General features: G+C 34.9%; 1 protein-coding gene across 1 annotated transcript in view; it reads right to left on the bottom strand.

Moving 5' to 3' along the window:
* LOC149572688 (uncharacterized) overlaps positions 1-25,638 on the bottom strand; it is a 72,603-nt gene that overhangs the window by 15,383 nt on the left and 31,582 nt on the right. Inside the window, exons 2-4 of the mRNA XM_089813772.1 lie at positions 7,862-7,948; positions 7,319-7,645; positions 5,878-5,960 (exon numbers count right to left, since the gene is read on the bottom strand). Coding sequence (XP_089669898.1) covers positions 5,878-5,960; positions 7,319-7,645; positions 7,862-7,948 — 497 coding nt within the window. The remainder of the gene's footprint in view (positions 1-5,877; positions 5,961-7,318; positions 7,646-7,861; positions 7,949-25,638) is intronic.

The raw sequence follows: 25,638 nt of genomic DNA, 5'->3' as shown, positions 1-25,638 counted from the left end.
AATTGAAAAGTAATTCAAAGTGCTCGTAGTCCATATCATATTAGAAAAGATGAAGACAATTTGGGTAAATTTGACTCGAGAATAGATGAGTGAATATTTCTTGGATAATCTTCCAAGAGGAAAGTATATAGATCCTACAGTAAAGGCTTGCACAGAATTGCTAAAAACGCAACCGTAAAAGTTGATGAAGATAGAAATCTTCCAATACAAAGGCAAGAAGTAGATGATCATAGATCCAGAGGATTTTAAAGAAGATAAACAAAGTGTAGAAGGAGATGCAGTTGAAACGGTTGCATGGAAGACACCATCAAAGACACTTTCAGAGACATTGTGAAGAGCTTCCATAGAAACACAACCTAAATGTATACAAAGAAATCATCTAGAAGATCTGATAATAAGAGATGATAGACCAAAAGCAACAAAACGATTGATAGATCATTCATAAAAATGAAGATTTGTCTTTCCTATCCAAAATTGAACCAAAGACTGTTCAAGAAGCAAGTAAAGAGAAGATTGGATAGAAGGAATTGACATAGAGCTTGATCAAATTGAGAAGAATAGAACTTGGGAACGTTCTCCAAAACCTAAAGATAAGAATGTCACCGTATCTAAATGGATAAAACTTAGGAACTTGTTCCAAAACCTAAAGAAAAGAATGTCACTGTATCTAAATGGATCTTCAGGAATAAATTAAATGAAGTTAGCCAAATTGTAAGAAATGAGCCAAGACTTGTGTGCAAAGGAATCGCACAAGTTGAAGCCGTTGACTTTGAAGAAACTTTAGCACTTGCCAGTTAGAAGCAACAAGAAAGTTACTAGCTTTTGCAAGCTTCAAGAATTCCAAAGTCGTTTAACAGACATAAAATCCACCTTTTTGAATGGAAATTTAGAGGAAAAAAATACATGGAACAGTGTGATGGTTTACTATTTCAGAAAATAGGAACTATCTTTGCAAGTTGAAGAAGGCTTTGTGTGTGCTTAAATAAGTATCCAGAGCTTAGTATTCTAGACTAGACAAATACTTGAAGTAGCAAGGTTACAAAAGAGCTTTTGCAAACAGCAAAAGAAGGCAATAACATGGTAATCATTGTTGCTTATATAAATGATATCATCTTTGCAGGCACCGGTGAAAATAAGTGCAAACAATTTGCCACTACCATGCAGAATGAGTTCAAAATGTCAATGCTTGGTGACATGTCTTATTTTCTTGGTTTGCCAATATGCAAAGAATTTGCCACTACCATGCAGAATGAGTTCAAAATGCCAATACTTGGTGAGATGTCTTATTTTCTTGGTTTGGTAATATGCTACTGCCATTGATGTCAAGGACAGAATCAGAGTCGGGGAGGAGGAGCAGATTGTGGGTTGCATTTTCAGTTTTGTAAGCTTGAATTGTCATCAATGACAAAGAGGTAGATAGATAGATAATTGTCATTTATGTCAAAACTTGACACATGCAAAAAGATATAAGAAATTGTTGTTGGAAAGAATATGCTGCTGCTAAAAAGAAAATGCTGTTTGTGTTGAAAAAAATTAAAAAAATGTTTGATATTGCCAAATAAAGCAAGCATTGACAAGAAAGGAAAGAAATGATTCTCTTATTTAACCGTCTAGTACACTTTTGTATAGAAATTGTTGAGAGATCATAGGCAGACCTTGTAATTTTCCAGTAATTCTCTCTGCTATCTTGTTGTAAGCTCTCAATCCCACAGACCCTTTTGCAGTCTTTTGTTGGACATTAATATTATTATCTTATCTATCAACATTAAGAATTTTTTCAAGATTTTTCGATTTAATTTTTTAAAGAAATGCACTAGTGTAGCCATCCTTTTTTAGTATTTTTGTATTGTATTGTATATTTGCACTTGTTCATAGTTTTTTTAAACATTTCTAAGTTAATTATTTTCTATTTTCTTATTAGATTCATAATTTCTATTGTGCAAGAATGGCCACTACTGGTAATCAAAGTTCAGCAGCAGGGCAAGCTGAACGAAGTGATAACTTCAATATTGATGTGGCATCTCCATTATGGAGACACACCACAAGATCATCACAAGTTTCCGGAGGTGGGTCATACATTTGGAAATGCAATGTATGTCATAGTAAACCATTCAACAGCTCATATTCTCGGGTCAAAGCTCATTTATGGGCCCTACTGGTAAAGGAATAGTATTGTACGAGAGAAGTAAAGATGGAAAAAGGTTGAGCGATGCACAATTAGCCAAATTTATAAAAGAACAAGAAGTTGCTGATGGTTTAGTGAGAAAATAAAAAATGAGTTTGTACAAACCTTCATCTACAAAGAGCAAAGTGAATGTGCCCACCGATCATGTTGCATCCTCCAAACATCCATTCTTGGAAGTGGGAGAGGCGGATGATGAAGTAGAAATTATTACCCTCAAAAGAGGTTCGTTGGATCAAGCATTCAAAATGGAGGCAAGAGAGATTGTTGATGAAGCAATTGCACGTTGCCTTTATTCCAATGGTCTTCCTTTCAATTTGGTAAGATTGTCATATTGGAAGGAAATGATTGTAGTCATCCTTAGAGCACCAGCTGATTACATTAGGTCCAGGTTTGAAAAGGTGCGTACAACTCTTTTGCAAAAAGAAAATATTTCTATAGACAAAGCTCTTCAACCAATTAGGACATCTTGGAAAACTTCCAGCATAACTATTGTGTCTCATGGATGGAAAGACACAAGAAATTGATCATTGATAAATGTGACTGCAATGTCCCCCAAAGGGGCAATGTTTTTTAGGGTTATTGATTGTGAAGCATAAGTTAAGGATTCACAATTCATTTCTAGAGTTCTCATTGAGGCAATAGAGATAGTGGGTAGTGAGAATGCGGTCCAGGTGGTCACAAATAATGCCACGAATTGTAGGGGTGTAGGTGCTTTGGTTGAGTCTCAATACAACCATAGTTTTTGGACACCATGCACTATACACTCTCTCAACTTGGTCATGCAACAAATTGGCACCCAAATAGATTGGGTGAAGCAAATATACCGTGAGGGTGAAGAGATACAAATGTTTGTGACAGACCACCACATGTCACAATCCATATTCATATCATTCTCCAAGTTGGAGTTGTTGAAAGTAGATTTAAAATTGTAATTACTTAATTTCATTTATTTAGTTATTTTGAATTCATTTTATATTCATGTTCAATTATCAAATTATTTCTTGTTTATAACTTAGTTTTATATTTGATGTCATATTGTCAACTTGCTTATAGGTTGCTGAGACTAGATTTGCATCTCATAATGTTGTTCTAAAATGACTCCTCAAGGAGCGATCAACATTGGGCCAAATGGTTATCTGTAACCAATGGACTATATGGAAGGCTTCGAATTCAGAGAGAGCCTTGAAGGTCAGGGGTATGATCTTGGATGAGCATTGGTGGACTCGTGTGCAATTTGTATTGGATTTCACTAAGCCTATCATGAATATGCTACGCTTTGCCGATATAGATGCACCATGTTTGGGGGATGTGTACAATGGCATGGACACCATGGTTGAAAAGGTAAAGCTTTCCATACAAGCACACGAGACTAACCCCATAAGATGTGAAGCCTTGTACAAAAAGGTGGAGGATATCATTCATCATCATTGGGAGAAGATGACTACCCCATTGCACCTCCTTGCATATGCCTTATCTCCAAGGTACTACAGACAAAAAATACTTGCTATGCTAGATAGAATTGCACCATATGCGGATGAAGAAGTTGCTACTGGGTGCTACATTGCATTTGCAAGAATCTTCCCAGATGATGAAATGCACAAAAAGTTGAGGCTAGAATTTGGCTTATTTGCTTTGGGATCAAAATTTACTCCATATGCAATCAAAGGACAAAAATGACATGGGAGCTATCACATGGCGGTACATGTATGGTCAACCATTCAAGCATCTACAACCTCTTGCAATCAAGATCCTCTCACAAGTAAGTTTTCATTTATTTATTTACTGATTTAGCAATTGTATTCTGCACTTTACTGTTTAACATTCTCTAATTTGCTTTTCATTTGTATGTTTAATTTTATGAACACTATTCAGGTTGCATGTTCTTCTGCTGCACAGAATTGGAGTACATATTCTTATATCCATTCAATGAAGCGCAACCCATTAGGCTCAAAGAAAGCTGAGGACTTAGTTTATATATATACCAACTTGCGTCTTTTGTCACGTAAGGAGGATGGATACAAGGAAGGGTCAACTAAGCTTTGGGATATAGCCCCTGAATGTGCAAACTTGGATGCAATGCTTCAAGATTTTACTGTGATCACGAATGATGATGTTGATAACATCATAGCACGTGCATCTAGCACAATTGGAACCATGCTTGGTTCAAAATGAACTTGCAAGTGTTGCAGTAGGAGGAGATGATGAGAATGTGAATTTTTTTGAGAATCCTTATGATTCTGATTGACTGAATGTGATTTGTGAATCTTGAGCCTTAACTCTCGATTGGTCAACATTGAACCATGAACTATGTTTTGATTGTGTAATTTGAATTGCATTGGAATCTTGAACTTGAGTAATTTATTAATTAGACATTACTGTTATTTCAATTTGATTATGATAATGATTCAATGAATGGTTTATTTTTGAACATTTCTTGTATTTCTTTGCATACATAAATAATAGTTTACAACTTTATTTATATATATATATACCCAAACACATCCAAAATCCCAAAAAAAAAAATCCATGCATCCACGCATCAGCACCCTGCACACACGTCAGCATCAGAACCAGCATTGGTAACTTAGCTAATGACCAAGACACCTCCAATCTATGCCAAGTTATATAGGCCCAAAGCAATCTTGAAACGAAATGCCTTTCCCCAAATATATATCAAAATGATTTAGAATTGAGCTAATAGTGCTAATTTTCAAGTTGATTCCAACTCTATGATCCTAGAATTTAGGGATAAGAATGTAAAAGTTTCATATCCATTTCTAAGACTTCAAACAAAGATGTGGTTTGAGATCAAGAACAAGGCAAAGATGCTCAAAGACAAGAAAGTTAATACTCAAAGCTGAAAGTGCAAATTCAAAGAACAAGATCAAGATGGAGTTCAAAATCACAGAACCAAGCAAAAAAAATAAATTGTAAACCTACAACTGAAAGAAAATCATCGCCAACTTGAATTTTCTCTGGAAATCCAAGTTCACTTTAAAAGATCCAACTACGTTAAAGACTCCATCACTTCAAGATGATCGAGGTCAAGGCATCAAAGAAGGCATCAAGTTTGTGAGTACAAGCAAGTTCAAAATCATGGCAATAAGAAGATTCTCAGAATGTGGAGAAAACTTATTAAGATTCTCTTGAATCCTTATTCAAGATAGAGTTGGAAATTTGGTATTTCATCTTGGAATATTCAGTTTTGCATGATGCAGTGGAACAAAGCTCACATCAACAGGTGCCCTTACTTTCTAAAACAGAATAACCCACAGCTATAAGTCTGTTACAATAGAAAGCAGGCCTAAAGATACTCAGTCTGGACAACAGTGGAAGCTTCCATTACATCTTGAGTTCTTGTGATACATACTCAAGTTTTAATTAACAGATCCCAAACTAGGGACTCAAACCTTCAACCCACAAACATTTGTTGATGTTAATGTCTGCATTGAGAGATACACCTTCATTTGACTAACTTAAAAAGAAACAATATTGAGCTTTCGAGACATAATAGAGCATTCTCACAGCTAAAAAGTAAACAGTGGACAAAACTTGTGATATTAGTAGATACTTAGGAATAGATTCTTTTGTCAATAACCAATGATTTTCATCCTGGGAACCTGCACAGACACCTAAAAAACAACTAGCTTTATTTGCATAATGTAGTGAGAAAGTAAACTTTCATAATATACCTTCAACTTCTGCAATGCTGATAATGCTTCAAACTGTGCAGAATCGACAACAGCAGGAATAAGCATTCTCCAAAGTTTTGTTTCTGATGCAAAAAAAGGCGAAAAAAAACAGACATTTAAAAAAGTGTCCCTGCAAAACTATCTAAAATTACAATTTCTTCCAGGCAAACCAAAACATGCACATACATAGCATTCGCTGTCCAGTAGAAGAAAATATAAACTTATGTCGATCAATTTATCTTGCAAGTAAACACAAAGGCAAAAATATAAACTTAAAGAGTCTACTCATCCATAGGTCATCCATCTGTATGAACATACGTCCAAATTATAGTTAGCTTCACATGAATACTTGAAAAACTATAATGTATTTGTCATAATAAAATGAGACCAATTGAAATTACTAGATATTGCTGCTACAAATCTACATTCAAAAAAATCCCTTTTGGTTTTTATCCCTTCAAGAAAAAAAAAATTGAATTACAAAATGAATGTCACTCATTATAAATGCTAATTTACATTCAAAAATAATTTTTGAAGGAGCTAGAAAAATGGATAAAAATCAATTACAGAAAATCAAAAAAATATATATATTTATAATCTTAAACACAATATGCTAAAAATCGCTAGTTTACATCATCTTGAAATTCCTAATGGTTTTGCAGCAATAGCTGTCTGAAAGCAAAAAAAAAAATTCAAAATATTCATTTCAGTGTCAAAGTTGGCAAAAAAGTGTAACCTGCTATTGTGGGACCACCCACAGAATCATGACGAAGAGTAATGATCTAGGAAACGTTTAGTGAACAAAGCTCCAAGAAGCAAAAAATGGAGGGTAACCATTCTATTTCCACACAGTTCTATCATAAAGTTGAACTTGTAAAAAATGAGTTCATATATAAGCAATTCCCTATCATCCCCATCCTAGAATTGTCATGAAACATACCATATTTTACCTGTGAGGCAAAAATATTGAATGATCAAGTTGATAAAACTCAATTTAAAAAGAATATTGTAGAAGGCCCATATTTGTCATCTTAAAAGCTAAATGAGAATTTTCTAACACTAACTTAAATATTGTGAAGACATTTGAAGCATGTCACAGGTCATGATAACAGTAACTCAACCACTAAAACTTTAGAACATTTGTCCTCGTGTGCTCTAGTAGTTATTAGGACATAGTAATTGGAAGTTAATAAATTTGTAACTAAGATCCAGCTTATAACTGCATTGCTTCTATAGACAATTGTCATTTCGTGAGAGAATGGTAAAGTACCAATTCTTGACTAGACATAAACAATGTTAAAATTAACAGTAATCCCAGTGTGTAAATAAAACAGTAATACATTCCAACAATTCAAGCTTAAGATGGTAAGCTGTAGCCACTGTTATAGATCATTAGAGATGCAACATTATATTATATTCTAATGTGGTGTATGAAATAGACCTGACACATAGCTGACCTCAGTTTCAGTAGCCTCAGAATTACTTTCTCTTTGATCATAGCTGACCTCAGTTTCAGTAGCCTCAGAATTACTTTCTCTTTGATCTTCATTCTCTAAGGTTTTAGGTATAACCTCATTAGAAGCAGCATAATCATAGTCAGTATCCTTCTCTCCCAGATTTTTGTTCTCCAACTTGCTATAAATGCCCTTCTCAGTAGCAGAAGTTGTGTAAAAGGGTTTTATAGGGCCATCCGAACTAAATCTTGCAATTAGTGGCTTTAATAACTGATAAGTCTGAGCAACTGGAGTGTTTAGGTGAGCCTTAAACCCTGCAAAACATAACAAGTCCATAAAAAATAGTGTTAAGATTGAACTTATAAAAGAATACAACTGTAGCAGAACAGTTATCTCCTACGCTAATCTCATAAGGTACAGAATCAGCCTTCTAGGCAAATAATGAATTGAAAAATATTCTTACATGACCAAAGTATATGTTTTCATGAATTTAATCATTCCGAAAATGATCTACTAGAACACATAGTTACCCTTTTTAAGGAAAGCCAAGCACAACAATATAGCAAGACTGATTCCCAACAATTTTCTTCCTCCAATAAAGATGAGAAATGGATAACCTGCAAGTCCGGCAATCACAGTTACAATAATAATATCATTATCAAAGATCAACATAGTTTCATAGCCATATCAATAAAGGAGAACATTACTAAGATTTCAATTTCACTATAAGAAATCTTTATAGCCTTTAAAATAAAATTATAAGTGAAGAGAAAAAAATTCTCAAGCTAGAGTGTATTGTCAAACATACTTGAGGTGATCAAATTTATTCATTATATTTCATATTTTTTTAGCATTCTCACAAATTGTAATGTAACACCTAAGATACAATTTTTGCAAAAGAATCCCAGATGATTTAATTATCAGTTTTGAAAAAGCCAAGATGATGTCAATATCAGACTTGATAAGGCGGGAAAATGTTGTAGATTCTAGAACTTTGTTCCACTATTGAGTAGATGAAATAGTTCAAAATATTTCCCAATTATCTCTGGCATATCTGAAAACTCAATATGTTAAAAGCCTTTCTGAAATAGGATTTAATAATAGATAGTTATTGAAATATAAATAAATAAATAATAATAAAATATAATCACAAGTTGGTTAAGTTTAATCAAAGATCAAGAGGCATGTAAAGAAGAGCTGTGATTTCCTCAACATAAAATATAAAAGGGAGAAGAGCTCATTTGAAAGGGGGTGTATGGATAATATTTCATAAATAAAATTTTATGCATAAATAAATATTTCTTAGTGTATACTCATATAATAGAATATAACATATGCCAACCTATCTGAAGTCCATCTCGTAGGAAGAACATAGGGTGTAAGAAGAGAGTTATAAGAGGGTTATCGAAATAGGCCACCCTAGAGACTAAAATACAACTGGCTCCTAGGGCCAAGAGGGCTACATGGCATTCATACTGCTCTAAAGCTTAGATAGAAGAACCAAGAAACCCCCTTACTACCTCATCCTGGATCTGCAAAGGCAATTGTCTTTAGGTACAAGCAACCGAGTAGGCATCTCAATGGATGTCCATATTAACTGCTCACCGAGGCCAAGGACTCAGCCATTCACTCCGCTCTTCGGCTTAGTATAAAATGGATTTGGTTAAGCCTATCATGTTCCTTCTTCCAAACCCCAATGTTCTTGTATAATATTATTGATAGTATATGGTTATGATGTGATCTTATCTAACCCAAATAATTGAATCTATATATATATGTGTGTGTGTGTGTGTGTGTGTGTGTGTGTGTGTGTGTGTGTGAATTTGCTCTTTCCTACCATGGCATTATGATTGCAGGATTCAAATCTACAATTTCATTATATAACCCCCGCCCTAATTTGTTCCAATCATGATTCTAGTGCAAATTAAGAAAAGGACATTACACCAGTTGTGACAGTGCATAGTTGCAATAACTTATGTACACCAAAGTTACTGCCGCCATTCAAACTTTAAACTTCAGGTTAGCCAAAATATCAGCATGAATCAATGTTTCCATAAATAGCAAACAAAGAGAAATCAAATAAATGCAAAGCAAAGATCTCATGGGCTCCTTAAAATTTATTACATTAAACAAAAATATTCCTCTACAGAAACATACACATGCACTGGAAATCATTTATATTTTCCTACACAAAGTAGATGTTGTCTTACAACTGCAGATTAGTCTTTGACATGCAATTGTATCTCTCAAGTTGTCTTCATTTATATTGTCAATCTAATTAGTTTTAAAATATCATCTTGTTGTTTACATATCTTCTACTGTTTATCCCAATCCCCTTTGATGTGTCATTTCATCTCATGTCGTCATCAACATTATTGACAACTAAATTAGTGTGTTTTACTCTTTAATAAAGGCAAATTTCCTTTAAAGAGTTCAGCTTGTTGTCAGCTACTTTTTTCTACTAATTGTCACAATGAAAACTTACTTGATCCTTTAAAAAGATGATGATTCATTCGGGTCCTATTCTCAACAATATGACAACTATGATCTTCATGTTTAAAACACTTTCCAAATATTTCCAAACTCATCTGAAATTTCAAACTTTGGCTACATCAAATCTTGAACCAATCAATCAATTTCCACATGTGATTACTGTATTTCATGGCTGGTAGTAGGACTTCCTCACCTGCATACTATGTACTACAGAGTGAAAGAGAAAATAACTTACATTAATGTCCACAAGTGACTGCCGCCAGTGAATGGCACTGCTAAGAGCCAACAAATTAAGATACTACAAACAAGGTAGACCAGAAAACCTAAAAATGTAGGGAGCTAAAATGTATCACCACAAAGAGTACAAATAAAACTCTTAGTTCCAAATATCTGTAGCAATAAAGCATCAGTACGATTGAAAATTATTAGAGTTTAACAACTTATGATCTGACAATGTAATAGAAGTATCCATCTTGGGCTAGGGTGAGTAGATGGTATCCAGGGTACCCCCAAAGGATTTTGGGATGTTCACCAAAACACTAATGTCCTAGATGCATCAGGACAGGAAAAGAACATCTCCTCTTCATCCTCAAAAACAGGAACATCCCGGATGTGGCAGTACAGTGATGAAACATTTCAGAGGACCTTCCCCTTTGAGAACAGATATCTTGCCATCCCAGGGGCGATTTAGGGACATCCAATGTCCCTTGAACATCATTAAGATGCCAAGAAATCCCCAAAAACAACTAATAACAACACTTGGTTTAATCTCATTCAAGGACAGATAAAAGAGGCTTAAGAATTAGAAACATCTGGAAAACCCCATTAATTTAGATGGTCTTTGAAGGGAAAATCTAAGTTTGGAAAATGCTTACTTTGTTATTAAAGATGTATGCAGTTTTATTGCTAAGGGAATCTCAGATTTTGAGTGACACCATCAATAATATGATAGAACCACCCGCCCTTGTTGAGCTTGCAAACTGTTATAAAAGGGTATAGGGAAATTGAATTTGAGGGAGACTCAAATTATGGTGGACACAATCAACAAAGGCCCTGTCTAAATTGGAAATTAAAACCGATATTGAAAGAATTTTTGTGGAGGCAGCAAAGTTAGACTCCACTCCAATTTTGCAATTGTACTCAAGAATGAACTCAAGCAACAGACCTCTTAGCTAACCATTGCTTTTCTCAAACAATTCTCTTGTTCCTGAAAGCAGAGATCCTGAATGAAATAAATAATTTAGTTTGTAAAGGGCTGTGATCATCAAGTATTGAAGAGAGTGAAGATTGCAATACAATATTTTTACAATGGTAATAGGAGGATGCCACGGCCGATGGCATACACTTTGCTTGTTTTAGGTTTATGGCTGCAAGAGTTTTGACTTGGATTTGCTAATCTGTTGTGTGATAGCAAGCAGAAATGAAGAGGCCCATTAAGGTGGGGCCTGATGTCAAGTGGTAAGTTAGGAACATTTTTAAATACTCAGCTATGAATTTGTGCACGGTGAAAGCTATTCTGGGTCCAATGGGTTTAGAGATAATCCACATGAAATGATGCACAATTAAATTCTTAGAAACTAACCAATAAAAAAAAAACCTATGAAACTATATGATGAGAATTCTGCTTCCAGACTGGTTGAAGGAAGTGGATCTTTGAAATATCCCAAACCGGATATTTACTCGATTTTTCCTCAAAATATGTTGAGAACTAAACATGTGCAGAAGTGTTACAAAATACAATAAAAACCAGCAGAATCTCCAACAGATATTAAACCATTCTTTCTCAAAATGATAGTCAGAATTCAAGCTATAAAAATGCATTACAGACCCACAATATAAAACCAGATAAACTCTCATAAAATTCCTTAAACAACGTTATTGCATTATACAACAGCAATACAATAACCAATACTCAAAATCCAATCCCAAACACATAATTTACAGTTAGATTGGAATACTCAGAGAAGAACCTGTAAGTGCATACGAGCGTCAGAAATATTAATTTCTACTAATCGTCCAATGCTTCTAGATTATTAGGTTTAGGTTTAGGGTGTGTCAGTTAAAGTACTTTCTAGAAGTTTGAGTCAATTATAATATTTTCCAAAATTTTGTAGATATTTTGTCTTCTCGGCTAATGCTAGATTTCTCTAAAATATTGTATGCTTGCCTATAAAAAGGCACTATGTACTCATTTCAAATCACGATGAATGAAATATAATATATTTTATTGTGGGGCAGCACACTGTGTTGTTTTGTGTTTTTGTTATTTTTCTTGCTGCCCACCCAACAAATTGGTATCAGAGCCCAAGGTTAAAGATCATGGAAAGGTAAAGATTTCAGAGCACAAGGATCAAAATCCTAGAGAGTTGAAGACTACAAAGTCAATGGCTGAAAAATGATGGTAAGATTTGAGCTTGTGTGAAGCTTTGTTAATATTTTGTGTTGAGAAGTTAAGATGGCAAATAGAAATGTAGATAAGGCTGAAAATGAATGGTTGTTTAAAATCATAATTCTATGAAGAGGAAAATGCGTGACTTGATTTGTTTCAGATGTGTTATTATACTAGTTTGCAGAAAATGAATGAATGAAGTTTCATGTGTTAATTGCTGAAAGGGGTAAATATTTATTTGTGACAAAAGCTTGGAAGAAGTTCATAAAGAAATCTTGAAAGGATACAATAGTGAGTTGTTGAAAAAGGATAAAGTGTGTTTAATCTCTTTTGTTTCAATGGGAAAAGCTGATAGAGTTCAGAAAGAGAAGACAAATAAGTTAGAAGATGAATTAGTGATGGTGAAAAAAGAAAATGCAAGATTATTGTGTGAAAAAGATATTTTGCAAAAGGAATTGGATAAAGTAAGAAATGAAATGGGAGAAGAAAAGTCTAAATTGTTAAATGAAATTAGTGTCCATATAGAGGCAATTGAAGAGCTAGAGGATAGGCTAAAATTTGTGGAAGAAGTACATAATTGACAGGTGAAGGAAACATGTGAGCTTAGAGAAAAAAATAAAGAATTAGAAAAAAAGTTAAATTTGTTTGATGATGCTGAGAAAAAGAACAAAGTTTTAGAAGAAAATGTGAAGAAATTGGAAGAGGAAAATAGTATGCTAGAGAAGGATTTGTCTACTTTGAAACAAGAGAAAGAATGTCTGAATGTAGAACCATTTGTATGTGATGTATCTTGTGACACAAATGATTTGAGTGATTATGGGATTGAGAAATGTGATTTTTCTGAAGCTGAAAGTGTTTGTGATGAAAAGTGTAAGCAAATAAATGACAAGAAGTTTGCAGATTTTGTTTCTTATGATAATAATAGTATTGGCTTGAAGATTATGGAAAGAATGGGTTTCAAAAGTAAAGGTTTAGGAAAGGATGAATAGGGATTAAAGAATCCGATTGAGACTACACTCAGGCCAAAATATGCAGGTCTTGGATATGATGCAAGCAGTGGAAAAATGAATAAAGGTTCAAGAGAATCAATTGAAAGCATAAAGATTGTGCAATGTTCACATTGTAACAGGAAAGGGCATACAAAGGATAGATGTTGGGATATAAATCCTTGTAATATTTGTGGCTTGAAAAATCATTGTGATAAGACATGTTGGAATAGAGAGTGCAATAAAGATTTTATAGCAGGTTGCATCAAAATGGATTGTGGATGGAGCTATGGATCAAACTGGCATAGAATTGCAAGAATGATCAAAGGTTTATTTAGGTACAAAAGTTCAAGTGTAAGAAGGAATCCAACAGCATTGGGAAACAGATTAGAGCAAGACATCAAAGAGCCAAAAGGTTATTAGTAAATCCTGTCATTGGCATTTGTAACAGATGAGGAAAGATTATCAAGATTATCAGTGGATCCTATGAAAAGAGGAAATCATTGGCAGCCAATTGTTGACAAAATGTTTGTAGAAATTAAAGGCCATAGCCTTCAAAGACACTACTCATCCATTAACATATATGAAGATTACATGGCACATTGGAATTTGTATGCTACAAATTTTGATAGTAGAAATTAGGGGGGAGTGTTAGATATATTAATTTCTACAAATCATCCGATGCTTCTATATTATCAGGTTTAGGTTTAGGGTGTGTTGGTTAAATTATTTTCTAGAAGTTTGAGTCGGCTGTAATATTTTTCAAAAGTTTGTAGATATTTTGTCTTCTCGGCTAATGCTAGATTTCTCTAGAATATTGTATGCTTGCCTATAAAAAGGCACTATGTACTCATTTGAGATCACGGTGAATGAAATATAATATATTTTATTGTGCAGCAGCACATTGTGTTGTTCTGTGTTTTTGTTACTTTTCCAACTGCCCACCCAATAACGAGACACCTGAAATGACGTCTCCACAGACAATGGGTTTGTGTCCACTTTATGTTGGCACGAGGGGCTACGTTATTACACTGACTGAAAGCTGAAGCTTTCTGTTTACTCTCGCAAGAGAGAACTAAAATCGGAATAATAAATCAAGCATGCCAAATGAAGTCTCTTGTCCTTTTATTCTCACAGCTGTGACTCTTCGACTTCCCTCCTGGCTTTTCATCTTATCTCTCCTTGTCATCTTTAGCCCACTTTGAATTTTATATTGACCTTCTATAATAGGAGTCCACACTTTCATAGTCAATTTTAATATCATATAAATGTGTCTTTTAATATTTCTAATGTCCCAAAAAAGGGACATTACAATCTTTCCAAGTAAACAGTTTGGAACCTGATTTATGAATTTCGAATTTGTGTTTGATATTTGTTTTCAATGCCAAATCATAGATAAGCATATATAAATGATAAACAATAACATGGGAAACAAATTTAGGTAACATACTACAGCACAACGGTAAGTTGCGAGCCTCTCATCTGGGAGGTCCTGGGTTCAAGTCTACTCGAGCTTAATCAATCTCAACAAATAATAATATTTAATCTCGGCTTCGGCCCATTACCTATCAAAAAAAAACATGGGAAACAAATGACGAAGGAATGCATCACAAATTTATTATTTCTCCTTGAATAACAATGACAAATATAGTGACATGAGATCTGATGAGTCTAATATACTACAAAAACAAACAAATTTCTTCAAATACAAGGTTATAATTAAACAAAATGATCACACATACCTAGATGCAAAAAAAGAAGTCCGTTATCAAGTGGAAAGCACAACTGCCTCAAATGATGACCAAATATGAAGTGGTTGCCTGGTTAGGCAGCAAATGACTCCTAAAAATCTAGTATATAAACCTATCTTCCAAAACCTAGCTAGACAATGCCAAACACTACCAAAACATGTTGAATCCTTATCCAAAGATTGCAACAATCACCAAAATAGGTTTTTGAGTCCCTAGCTCTAGCAACATAAAATCATTTCAGTCCATAAACCTTGTCAAAACACCATGAAAACAATGCCAAATGAATGCTATAGCTGTGTCACAGTCAAAACTACAATTATCTTTAATTCCTGTCAAACACTCCAAACAAATTTCTAGTTGAGACCTCCAAAAACCTAATAATGAGCACAATGGTGAATTTTGGATGAATCCACATCTAATATGTAATAGGGCTTCCATCTAAACCACTAAGAAACTCAAAAGGTTTTCATCATCAGATATCCTATATAGAATGCCAAGCTCCCAACCTTCCTAGAGAGAAATAAAATAAACCAGGTATATTAAATGATTTCCTCAAATCTCCTTTTACAATCCTCACATCAAGTTTTGAGAAACCCTATTGAAATTTCCCACTTTTAATATTTTATATTTAACTTGCACATGGGAAATAATAATAAGTGACTCCCTCATAAGATTTCTTCATTGACATAAAGTCACTTTAATATCCTTATACCTCATATGTTGGCACTGCATTTGGCTTAATAATTAAATACTTTATGACATCAATATATTAAATGCACACTTGACTTCTTATGTCCCCTTTTAATTTTAATCATAAAGTTATTGCAATAGCCCCCCAAGATATTATCTTTGGATTTTTCAACCAAATGAACCACAAAAATATCAGTGATTTCAATTTATCCAACAAATTACACTGCATATCATAAAATATCAGACTGAATAGAGATTTCGAAATAAAATATGAATATTGCCTTTAAATCTTCTATAGAGCAACAACAGAATATCCAATTGTAGCCACAAAACTTAAAGCCAGATTGGAGAACTAGAAGCATGAATGTGAAGCACAAATACCTAAGCCATATCTCTGGCAGACAATAGGTTTCCGTCCATTACCTCCAAGCTCAAGTGTTTTTGTCCTCATACCTGTTGAAAGCCAAAGCTTCCCAGAATTCTCCAGTAGAAAAAACAAACATAAAACCCAACATAACTGAATGAGTCTATCATTCTTCTTAAAAGCCCAATGTAATGACTTCATTGTCCCTCTCCTTGTCTTTTCATTTCCTTTCTTTTTTGTCTATTTTTAAAACTCCTTTTCAAAATTAGAATGAATTTTATTAATTTTCATTAAACTCCAATAAAGTCACTTTAATACTTTATTAAGTAGTCATTTGATTTCTAATGTCCTATAAAAAGGACATTACAATTATTTTATTTTATTAATTATATTAAAGTAAATGGTTAAGACTAAACTCAAGGCAAGAGCGGAATGTTTTGCTGCCAGAGAAGCTTTGGGATTAGGAGTAAAAATTGGATACACACGTATACATTTGAAAGGAGACTCAGAAATCATAATCAATGGCATTAAGAGAGGAACGATAGAGGCATGGCATCTAGATCAAAGTATACAACAAATCAAGGAGTTGCTTCTAGACGTTGATGATTTTAAAGTTTCACATTGTTTTAGAGAAGCGAATAGAGTAGCAGATTGGCTAGCCAATTTAGGTGTCAATTCAGCATTGGACCCTCAATATGAAATTTTTGAGGACTTCTGCTACCTTGGAGATTAAATAAAGAGAGCAAATTTGTTTGGCCATTAGATTTAATAATTGACCCATGGTACTTCAATTTGGAGTCTGGAAAGTATGGCATCATGATTTCGACTTACAATGACATTAATCATCCCATGGCAAGCAGAGATTTTCATGATACTAATGTATCTCTCGTGTGTGTCAAAGGTGTGTTCGGCTTGCTCCAGTACTTTGTTCTAGAGAGTTTTTAGGCGTTTATATTCAAGCTGAAGGCAAGGAAAGTTTTTCTCTCTAAGTCAAAAATGGAGGCGAATTTTTCTCTTGGCTCAAATTCTCAAATACAAACCTATTAAGGCTGGATATCCACACGGCGCCTAAAACATATTTTTGTTATTGATGACCCGAGCTTTTTGAAAGGTGTTCAACAGTTATTAGGGCCAGAGCATCTGGAGGATTTCTGGAAGAGGTCGAATTTGGATGTGACATCGCTATTTGTGGCACTTGAACTGATGGTGGGGGGATCAAAAGAAGAGGTGCGTCAGGTAGTGCCCGCAAGCGTGGATAGGCAATGGCTTCTGGGACTGGATGACATTATAGAGCGAGTCGTTTTGGGTGTAGAAATAGAGATGGGTACTAAACCATGGTGGCTGATTGGCGGAGGGGATTCTTCCACTCAACCACTGGTGGTGTAGGCTTCTTCAAATCCACCAGGCCTACATATCCCCAAAGCAGAACAGGGGTGGAGAATGATCATGGAATACCTGGCTGAGCATATTTGGTTGACAAAGGAGGAGGAGCAATGCTTTATAAAGGCTACACCAAGGAAGAGCACCATGGCCCCTGGACAACAACTTCACCATCAGCTTGCGAAGAAATACCATCTACATGAAGGCGCGTCCACAACAAAGGGAATATGGGCAGATGCCTCTCTACTTCCTGATGAGGGGAATAACAGTGGAAAGCGCTGCAAGATGAGTAAGGGGTTCTCAATGAAGGATGATCGCTCAACCCCAACTTTCACTCATGAGGAAGCAAAAAAATGGTTCAAGAAGTAGCTGATAATAGAGGTGGTGGTGGTTCCTTTTGTTTTAGAGTTCAGGTCAATGTATGGGTGGGTGGTTTGTACTTTCAGAGTGTTAATGCTCTGCTTTTGTTTTATCTAATGGTATATGTAAGGGCAGAGTAAGGGTAGTTTTATACTGTAAGGCTCTCAGCCATATTGCCATAATGTACTCTCATTATCAATATCAATACAAACAAATATTACCTATCAAAAAAAAAAAGATACAAAAAGTATGAATCAAAGAGATTCAACAAACACCATTACATTCTCCATTGAAATTAAAGCACTTTATCTAACAATTGAGAAACTGAAAGAACAAAATATTTTTTCCCCAAGTCTTATAACAATGTATTCTTTCTCCTAGCCTGCTTGTACTCTAAGGAGAAAAGGCTCTTTACTTCTAATGAGTTAACTATCTATCCATCCTATGCATTACAAATGAGAAGGCAAGGCCTTTACATAGGTTTTCACATTACAATGTGCTGCTCAAATTGAAACAACATCGAGGGCCCAAATTTTGCAACCTCAACCATAATTAGGCTTGGTTAAGAAGAGAGATTCCATAAAAAAGATGGTCCAAATAAACCACTTAGAAGAGGGCCACCCACGTAGGGCAAGAGTGGTCTAAGTTGACCCATAATGAGGCAAGATGCCTACTAAGCATTAAATGATCATCTACCCAAAATAGATTATGCTCAATTCCCTTCAACTACACTGAATTTAAACATGTTGACTTAAAGACCTGAGATTAGCCAAAGAAGATGACTAAGTGCCATGTCAACATGATGGGTGCTATGCAGGCTCAGGAATTTTCTAACTGCATCATTTTGTAAGCAAGGTTTGCCTTTGATTCTCTTCTGAAACTACCTTTCCTTGATCACTCACTTCTTTCCATGTACTACCTTGGTAATAAAAAACTACCTAACTTTTTATCTTGGATTTTCGAAGGAACTTCAAGATATTACATTCATCCTTCTTCATTTATACTTGAACTTAGATATTTGAGGTCTTGAATCTAGGGTGCATCTGACTGAAATTCTTGAAACTTGGACGTCTTCGATACTAGAACTAGAATTTTGGGATTTGAATGTCTTCCTTGAATATTTGGAGGCAAAATTCTTTCTCTTGAAAAATAAAATGATTTGACATTAAAATCATGCAAGGAATTTAACATAAAACATGTAAAAGCACTTCCATATTTTTCATTCTATACTTGAATGAATTTCGAATTTTGAAAAAGGAAACCTCAAATTTGAAAATTTATTATAAATTTAATCTCTCTATAACTTACCTTCTCCCTTGAAAATTCTTGCTCCACCTTTCTTTGATTTTCAATGACTCTTTTGTAGGCATTTAATGCCATCATTGCACTTCCTTCACTCAATAGAGGTTAGAATTTTAATACTTGCACATAATTTAAATTATTCCAATGTTTGCAATTTAACTCTTTATGCACCAATTAAATAGATTGGGGAATTTAAATTCTAAAAAACTAATTTCTAAAAACTCCCAACATTTGATTCATTTTCCACAATTCATTAAAAATCACACTTTGCAATTTCCTCCACAAGTGCAAAGAAGACATGGGCACAGACTTTAAATAATCTTTAACCCATCTTCAAATTTTATTTACCACAATAGCTTGGGCTTGAATGTAGTAACCAAGAGGATTTTACAAACTTAGGCCAAATCATCCCATTTCAAAGTTTCATGTATCCTTGACTTGGAACTTGAATATTTAAAAGATTGTATACATCTTTTTCAACCTTTTCTTCAAGCGCACATTGGTCATGGTGAAGGGTTTCATCCTTTCAAACAAATTTCTTGACTACAAACAATCCACCATACAAGCACATATTAGGAAGGGACGAGGATTTTTACATTTAGAACAAATTTCCTTAGGTGATATATATCAACACCTTAGATCACAATTAGACCTTGTGAAAGATTTTGAAGTTTGCAATAATATTCATAGCACTTGCATTCCAACTTTTCCTTAACGTTTGTGATTAAGCACTCATAAGCACATTCAACATGGGAGGAAAAAATTGGACTTTAACTAAATTCTCTAAGCATCGCTCATTGCCCTTGGGCACATATTGAACTAGGTGACAGATTTTCAACCCAGAGCACCATTCTTTGAAAAGCACAAACTAATGCTCATGAGCACCATTTTGCCCTATTGGAGGGATTCTTTTTTTAAACAATTCCTTGACCTCACTAACTTGCGCTCATGGGTGCACATGAAAATTATCAAAGGAGTTTATACCTTGCAACTATTTCCATAGCATGTGCAATTTCACGCACATGGGCATAGATTAGTCCTTATGGATGATTTTAGAACTTGAACAAATTCCTTAGCCATTTGTGTTTAGCATTGTTGGGCATGGATTTGACCTTGCAAAGAAGTTTTAATCTTGAGAGGAATTTCTTGGCACATGAGAACATCTGCTCAAGAGTGCATTGAGGGGAGCTTTATGGATTTTCAAACCTTTTAAGAATTCCTCACATATAGCAAATTAGCACTCTAGAGTACATATAAAGCTTGCTCAAGAATTTTTCACATACTTCAAAATCTTTTCAACATTTCCACCTCCCTCTGAAGTTCGATGCTTTGACTCTTCAAAGTCTAAGCCATTTTTGTTATTCCTCTGCGTATTTAATCAGCACTTAACCATTTTCCACATTTACACTCAATCTCACTTTTAGGTGTTGACAAGCATGTAATGAAGAATTTTCCATACTTGTGAAATTTCGAGTTTTCTCAACCCATTCTTTTACGTGCTTTTTATAAATCTTCTTCAAAAATAACTATTTTTCAAGCTTTACCCACTTATGGATATTTCGAGAATGTTTGTAGACTCAACCATTTCATTAAAACTTCAAGAGATTGTAAATAAAAATGCTAGGTATCAAATCCAAAAAGACCAAGGACCAAAAAGTAGTGGGTCCCCATTAATGAGGCATACTAAAAATATTGTAGACAAATGAAGCTTGAAAGACCTCTCAAAGGCAAACTACAAATGAACTAATGCACTGAGATGGAGAGTATTGAAATAAACATCCAAAGCGTTAGCTAAATAACCCTAAATCGTCATCAAAGGACCCCCTAATAACCACATCAGCATATAGGGACCATTGATAATAAACTAGCCATTGAAAATGACTCATGCTTAGGATGGCGCAAAAATGGGGATTAAGTAGGTAGTGCTTAGTTATGTCTCTAAATCAATTTTATCATCATTGAACGTAGTCAAAATAAATGAGAAATGAGAGAGTATTGAAGTTGAATAAAGATAAGCTATCCTTTGTCAAAAGGGACACAAGTAAGTTGTAAGAACATCAAATCTTCCCAATCCTAGTGTGCTTGCTTTGTTCTCTATTCACTTCAGCTCTGTTGTGTTGCTTACAAACTCTATTATTTTCAACCTTGTTGTTCATTTTCATTTTTTTCCTTTTCCTTTTGGAATTTCAAATTCAAAAGAATAAAAGACTTTGATGTTGTGTTGCTATATTGCTGAAAATTCCATTTTCTTGAATGACTAGATTCTACAAAACACAATGCCAAATGCAAATGGAGATAGTATACATGAAAACATGGCAAACCAAGTCCAAGTAGTTTTCTTTGATTTGATGACTAGTTGTAGTGTCCTAAATTGTAAGTGATACAATTTTAGTCTTTAGCTAGATCCCATTTTGGTATCCAAGACTTTCACGCATTAATTTGAGTTTGGTCTTGCTCCTATCCATTTAATTAATTAATATTTTATTTACACAAAAGACCTCTAATTATGTTGTGGCCTTCTCAATTTAAGAAATGGGTTGTATATTAATTAATTTTAATATAAAATAGATTTCTTAATTTAAAGTTATTAAATCTCTAAGGGGACCCCTTAATTATGGGTGTGTCCCATTTATTATTACAATTATTTCCCTATTCTTGCATACAAAGGCCCTATTTCAAAATTGGGTGGCCTTTAGTATTTATTTCAATTCCAAACCCAATTTCATGAGAAGTTTCAACATTCTTATTTCCAAATTGGCTCCCAATTTAATTATTGACCCATTTTGCCTGGAAAAAGGAACCACGTAATGCATTGGGCAAAATTGGTCTCCCCATACCTCGAGAAGTGATATGCACTTTAAATGTGGCCCAAATTTAATTTGAAGAAAGCACTTGAGTTTGTAGTGGGATATTCAAATCCCTATCAGTCTTCTCTAAGTTTTGAGCCCCAAGATGGATTGGAGAGGTATAAAAGCAATGTATGTTAACCCTCCTTGAGTTTAGAGCCCTGAAATGGATTGGAGAAATATAAAATCAATACAACCTCCTTTCTCTTGGCATCCATGGTCTATTTATCGATCACTACACCAAGCAAGCATTAAAGCAATCAAGCATTCAATTCAAGGCAAATCATTCACATTGAAACGAAAGGAAATTTGAATCCACTTTCAACTCAAACGAAAGGAAATTTGCATCCACTTAGCACTTGAGCCTAGTGAACAATGTTTCCCTCCGATGTAGAAAAGAAATTAAGGTATGATTATTAATTCTACTAATTGCCCCCTTGCAACTACTTTCTTTTATAAAATTAATATATCGAAGAATGATGATTGAATGAATGTGAAATTCATAGAGTGATCTATGGAGATTGAGTAATTGTTGATTAGATGTATTGGTGAGTGATTATAGATAGGTGATTCTTAAATGCTTGGAAAGATTTCACCTTTATTAGCAAAAGGGTCACCACCTTTTATAGGTATTGAGTTACCATTTTTCATTGTTGCCTTTGAGAGTTATATATTATTTGCCAAATTGATCTCCCTTTGATGTCCTCAAATGAAACTTTTTTTCTCCCCTTTATATCTTCCAATGTGAAAGGGACCTCTTCACCATTGTTGTCCTTTAAAAGGTCACTTCCTTATTCCATTCCTTTCCTCCACTCGTCCTCCCTTAATTCATATGCTCCCTTTGTGGCTAATCTTTTGCCCCCCCAACGAGAGCTTCATAGGCACATCAAGACAGACATCTACTCACAATATATTTGTACTACCTGGACTTGCCCCCTAGGGGCGTTCGTCCTAAGATTGCATTCTATGCGGATCATTTCCTTGAGTTACAAGATGGGATCATTGTGCAATATATTCGTACTATTTGTACCTGCCCCCTGAGGGGCTTCATCCTAAGATGGCATTCCAAGTGGAGCATTTCCTCAAGTTATAGGACGGGGTCATTGTGCGCTCCTTGTATCCGTCTTCGTTCTTTCAAAGTGGGGTCCCATCAGCTACGCATCTAAACTGACAACCATTTGGCTAGGGAGAATAGGATATGTTAGCTTTGTGATTTGGGGGAGGCAGAGACCGAGACTCGTTTCATTTTTTGTCGTCCTGTCTACTAGGAAATTAGCAGGAGATTCTATTACTTATTTAGGGAGGCTCAATCTCCCATCTTTCTTCACGTATATAGATTAGAGGTGTCCTTTGTTCTATCTTCGGAGGCATGAAGATTTTAGGACCATATCGTGCAATGGGTTCTTTCCCCGAAATTGCATTACAATCAGCTCATCACCTCTTTCTTTACAGTGGTTCTCCCCACGCGAAGTACCAAGTTGGAGATGGACCCCCCTTTGGGAACTCCCACAGTTGCGAGATGACGTAGATCCTCCACTCAACAACATTTTTCCTCTTTTATCACCTTCAGGACTCTCAGAGACATCTTGAGATCTCCTATCCCACTACCTATCCGTCAATTCTAGATATTTTCATGATCAATCGAAGCAGCTTGTTTGCTAGGTTGCTTGGTTTGGTTTGGTGGTTTCCTCTTGTCTTGTCTTGGCTTTTTGGTTCTTTGCTATGTTGCTCTGTCTTTTTCCCAACACAGCTTGGTGCTCCCACTGTATGCTAGATTGTTGCTTTGATTCAGGCAGTCCCTTAGACCTTTTTGTTGGTCCTTTGTTGGACGTTAATAATTTTTTCTTATCTCTTGGTTATTTATAATTTTTTCTTCTTGTATATTTTAAATTTATTGTTATTGTTTATAATTATATCTTATTTCAAAAAGGGCACATACAAAAAATAGTGAGATCATTAATTAGGCTCCAACGGGGTTCAAGGGTTTGGGTTATGAAAAGGTGGGTATGACCTTGTTAGACAGAGAGATGAAACATGTAGAGGACTCCTTGAGGCCCATCAAGGAGCTATGGGGTGAAAAAAGGGCATCTATCATATATGATGGATGAAAGATGCAAGAAATCCCCCATTTATCAATTTTATTTAAGTGTCCTCTGTAGGGGCAATGTTTTTCTATAGTAGTGGATTGGAAGTGTGGGTGAGGGGTAGTCTATTTATTGCTAACATTCTTTGTCAAGCATCGACGAAGTTGGACCAAAAAAATATTGTTTAGGATATAACAATGGAAAATATATAGGGTTGTTGGGTTATCGGTTGAGGAGAGTTATTTACACATTATTTTGGACGTGTTGTCCACTCACTCAGCACAAGGCAGCAAAGATCAAACAATTGTAAGTTGATGTCCAAGAGATCCAAATGTTCATCACCAACCATCATATATCATAAGACATATTTAGAGTGTAGACAAATCTCAATATTGGAGCTGTTGAAGGGAAATTAAATTATTAAAAGATAATTACTTCAGTACACATTTTTTATTTTATTTTTATTTTTATGTTTATTAGTTTGATTTTAAAATACGTTGGTGAGACCCATTTTGCTTCCAACACAATTGTGTTAAGCCAACTTCTGAAGGTTTATGAGGCACAATGTAACATGGTAATCAGCCCTACATATAGAGGCATTAGCACAAGGGCAGCAGATATTAGAAGAATGATACTAGATAACATTTGGTGGGATCGTGCTACATACCTCCTAAGTTTTACCAAGCCTATATTGAGCATGATTCATTATATTGACATAGATAGGCCTTGATTGAGTGAGGTATATAATGGCATTGACTCAACGACTGAGAAGATGAAAGTCATCATAACTGAAAATGGGCAAAGATCAAGAAGAAACTTTCTTCAAAGAACTACAACAAATCGCAGTGGAGAGATGGAACAAAATGAAATGTCCCCAAGGCAACAGACCTGCAATATCTTAGCATAAATATATATTGATAATATTGGGACAACCAAATGAGCTGACTCAGTATTGGTTGAGCAATCCATATAGACAGGGAACAGACGAGAGAATTCCATTAATAACAGATCCATTAGTGCCTCCATGAAAAATTAATAAAGGATAAGGAGGTTAAGAAACACAGTGATTATCTTTAGGGAGACTAAGGTTCAGAAATAAAACATAATGGTGTAGTGGACAACAATTGTGTCCACTAAGAAAACAATGCATTGGTAATCATTTCCCCAAAAGATGTGACTTTGTCAAACTAATAAGGAATTCAACTTTAGGGGTGCTATTCATTAGGGAGTATATATTAATAAGCAGTGGTGGTTTTCAGAGGAGTGCGATTATGACAAATGAAAGAATGTGTTAGTGAAGAGATATGTATTGCAACAGAAATGACTCTTCCATCTGAGAGAAGGCATATATATAGAGTACGATCAAAAAAGGCAAAGGATCAATCCATCAGATAGGAGATGAATAGAAGGAAGCAATAGCAGTGAGGAATCAAGTATTAATCAACCAGCCATCAGATACACCCAACAGTTCATCTCAGCAGCATAATCCAAGCCTTCGAGCATAATCAAGACTTCATTCCATCTGCAGAAATAAAAGTATTGAATCTGCAGATTGAATATTCATTTGACATCGAGATCCACTCACCAGCATAGCCTTTAGTACCTACTACCAATGTATAGTCTCAGATTGGACAGGAGAATACAATTCATCAATAGACAGTA

Source organism: Cupressus sempervirens, chromosome 2 (assembly GCF_028749045.1).
Source record: "Cupressus sempervirens isolate cs-2001-9-10 chromosome 2, ASM2874904v1, whole genome shotgun sequence".
NCBI lineage: Eukaryota > Viridiplantae > Streptophyta > Pinopsida > Cupressales > Cupressaceae > Cupressus > Cupressus sempervirens.
This window is presented reverse-complemented; position numbering and strand designations above follow the sequence as displayed.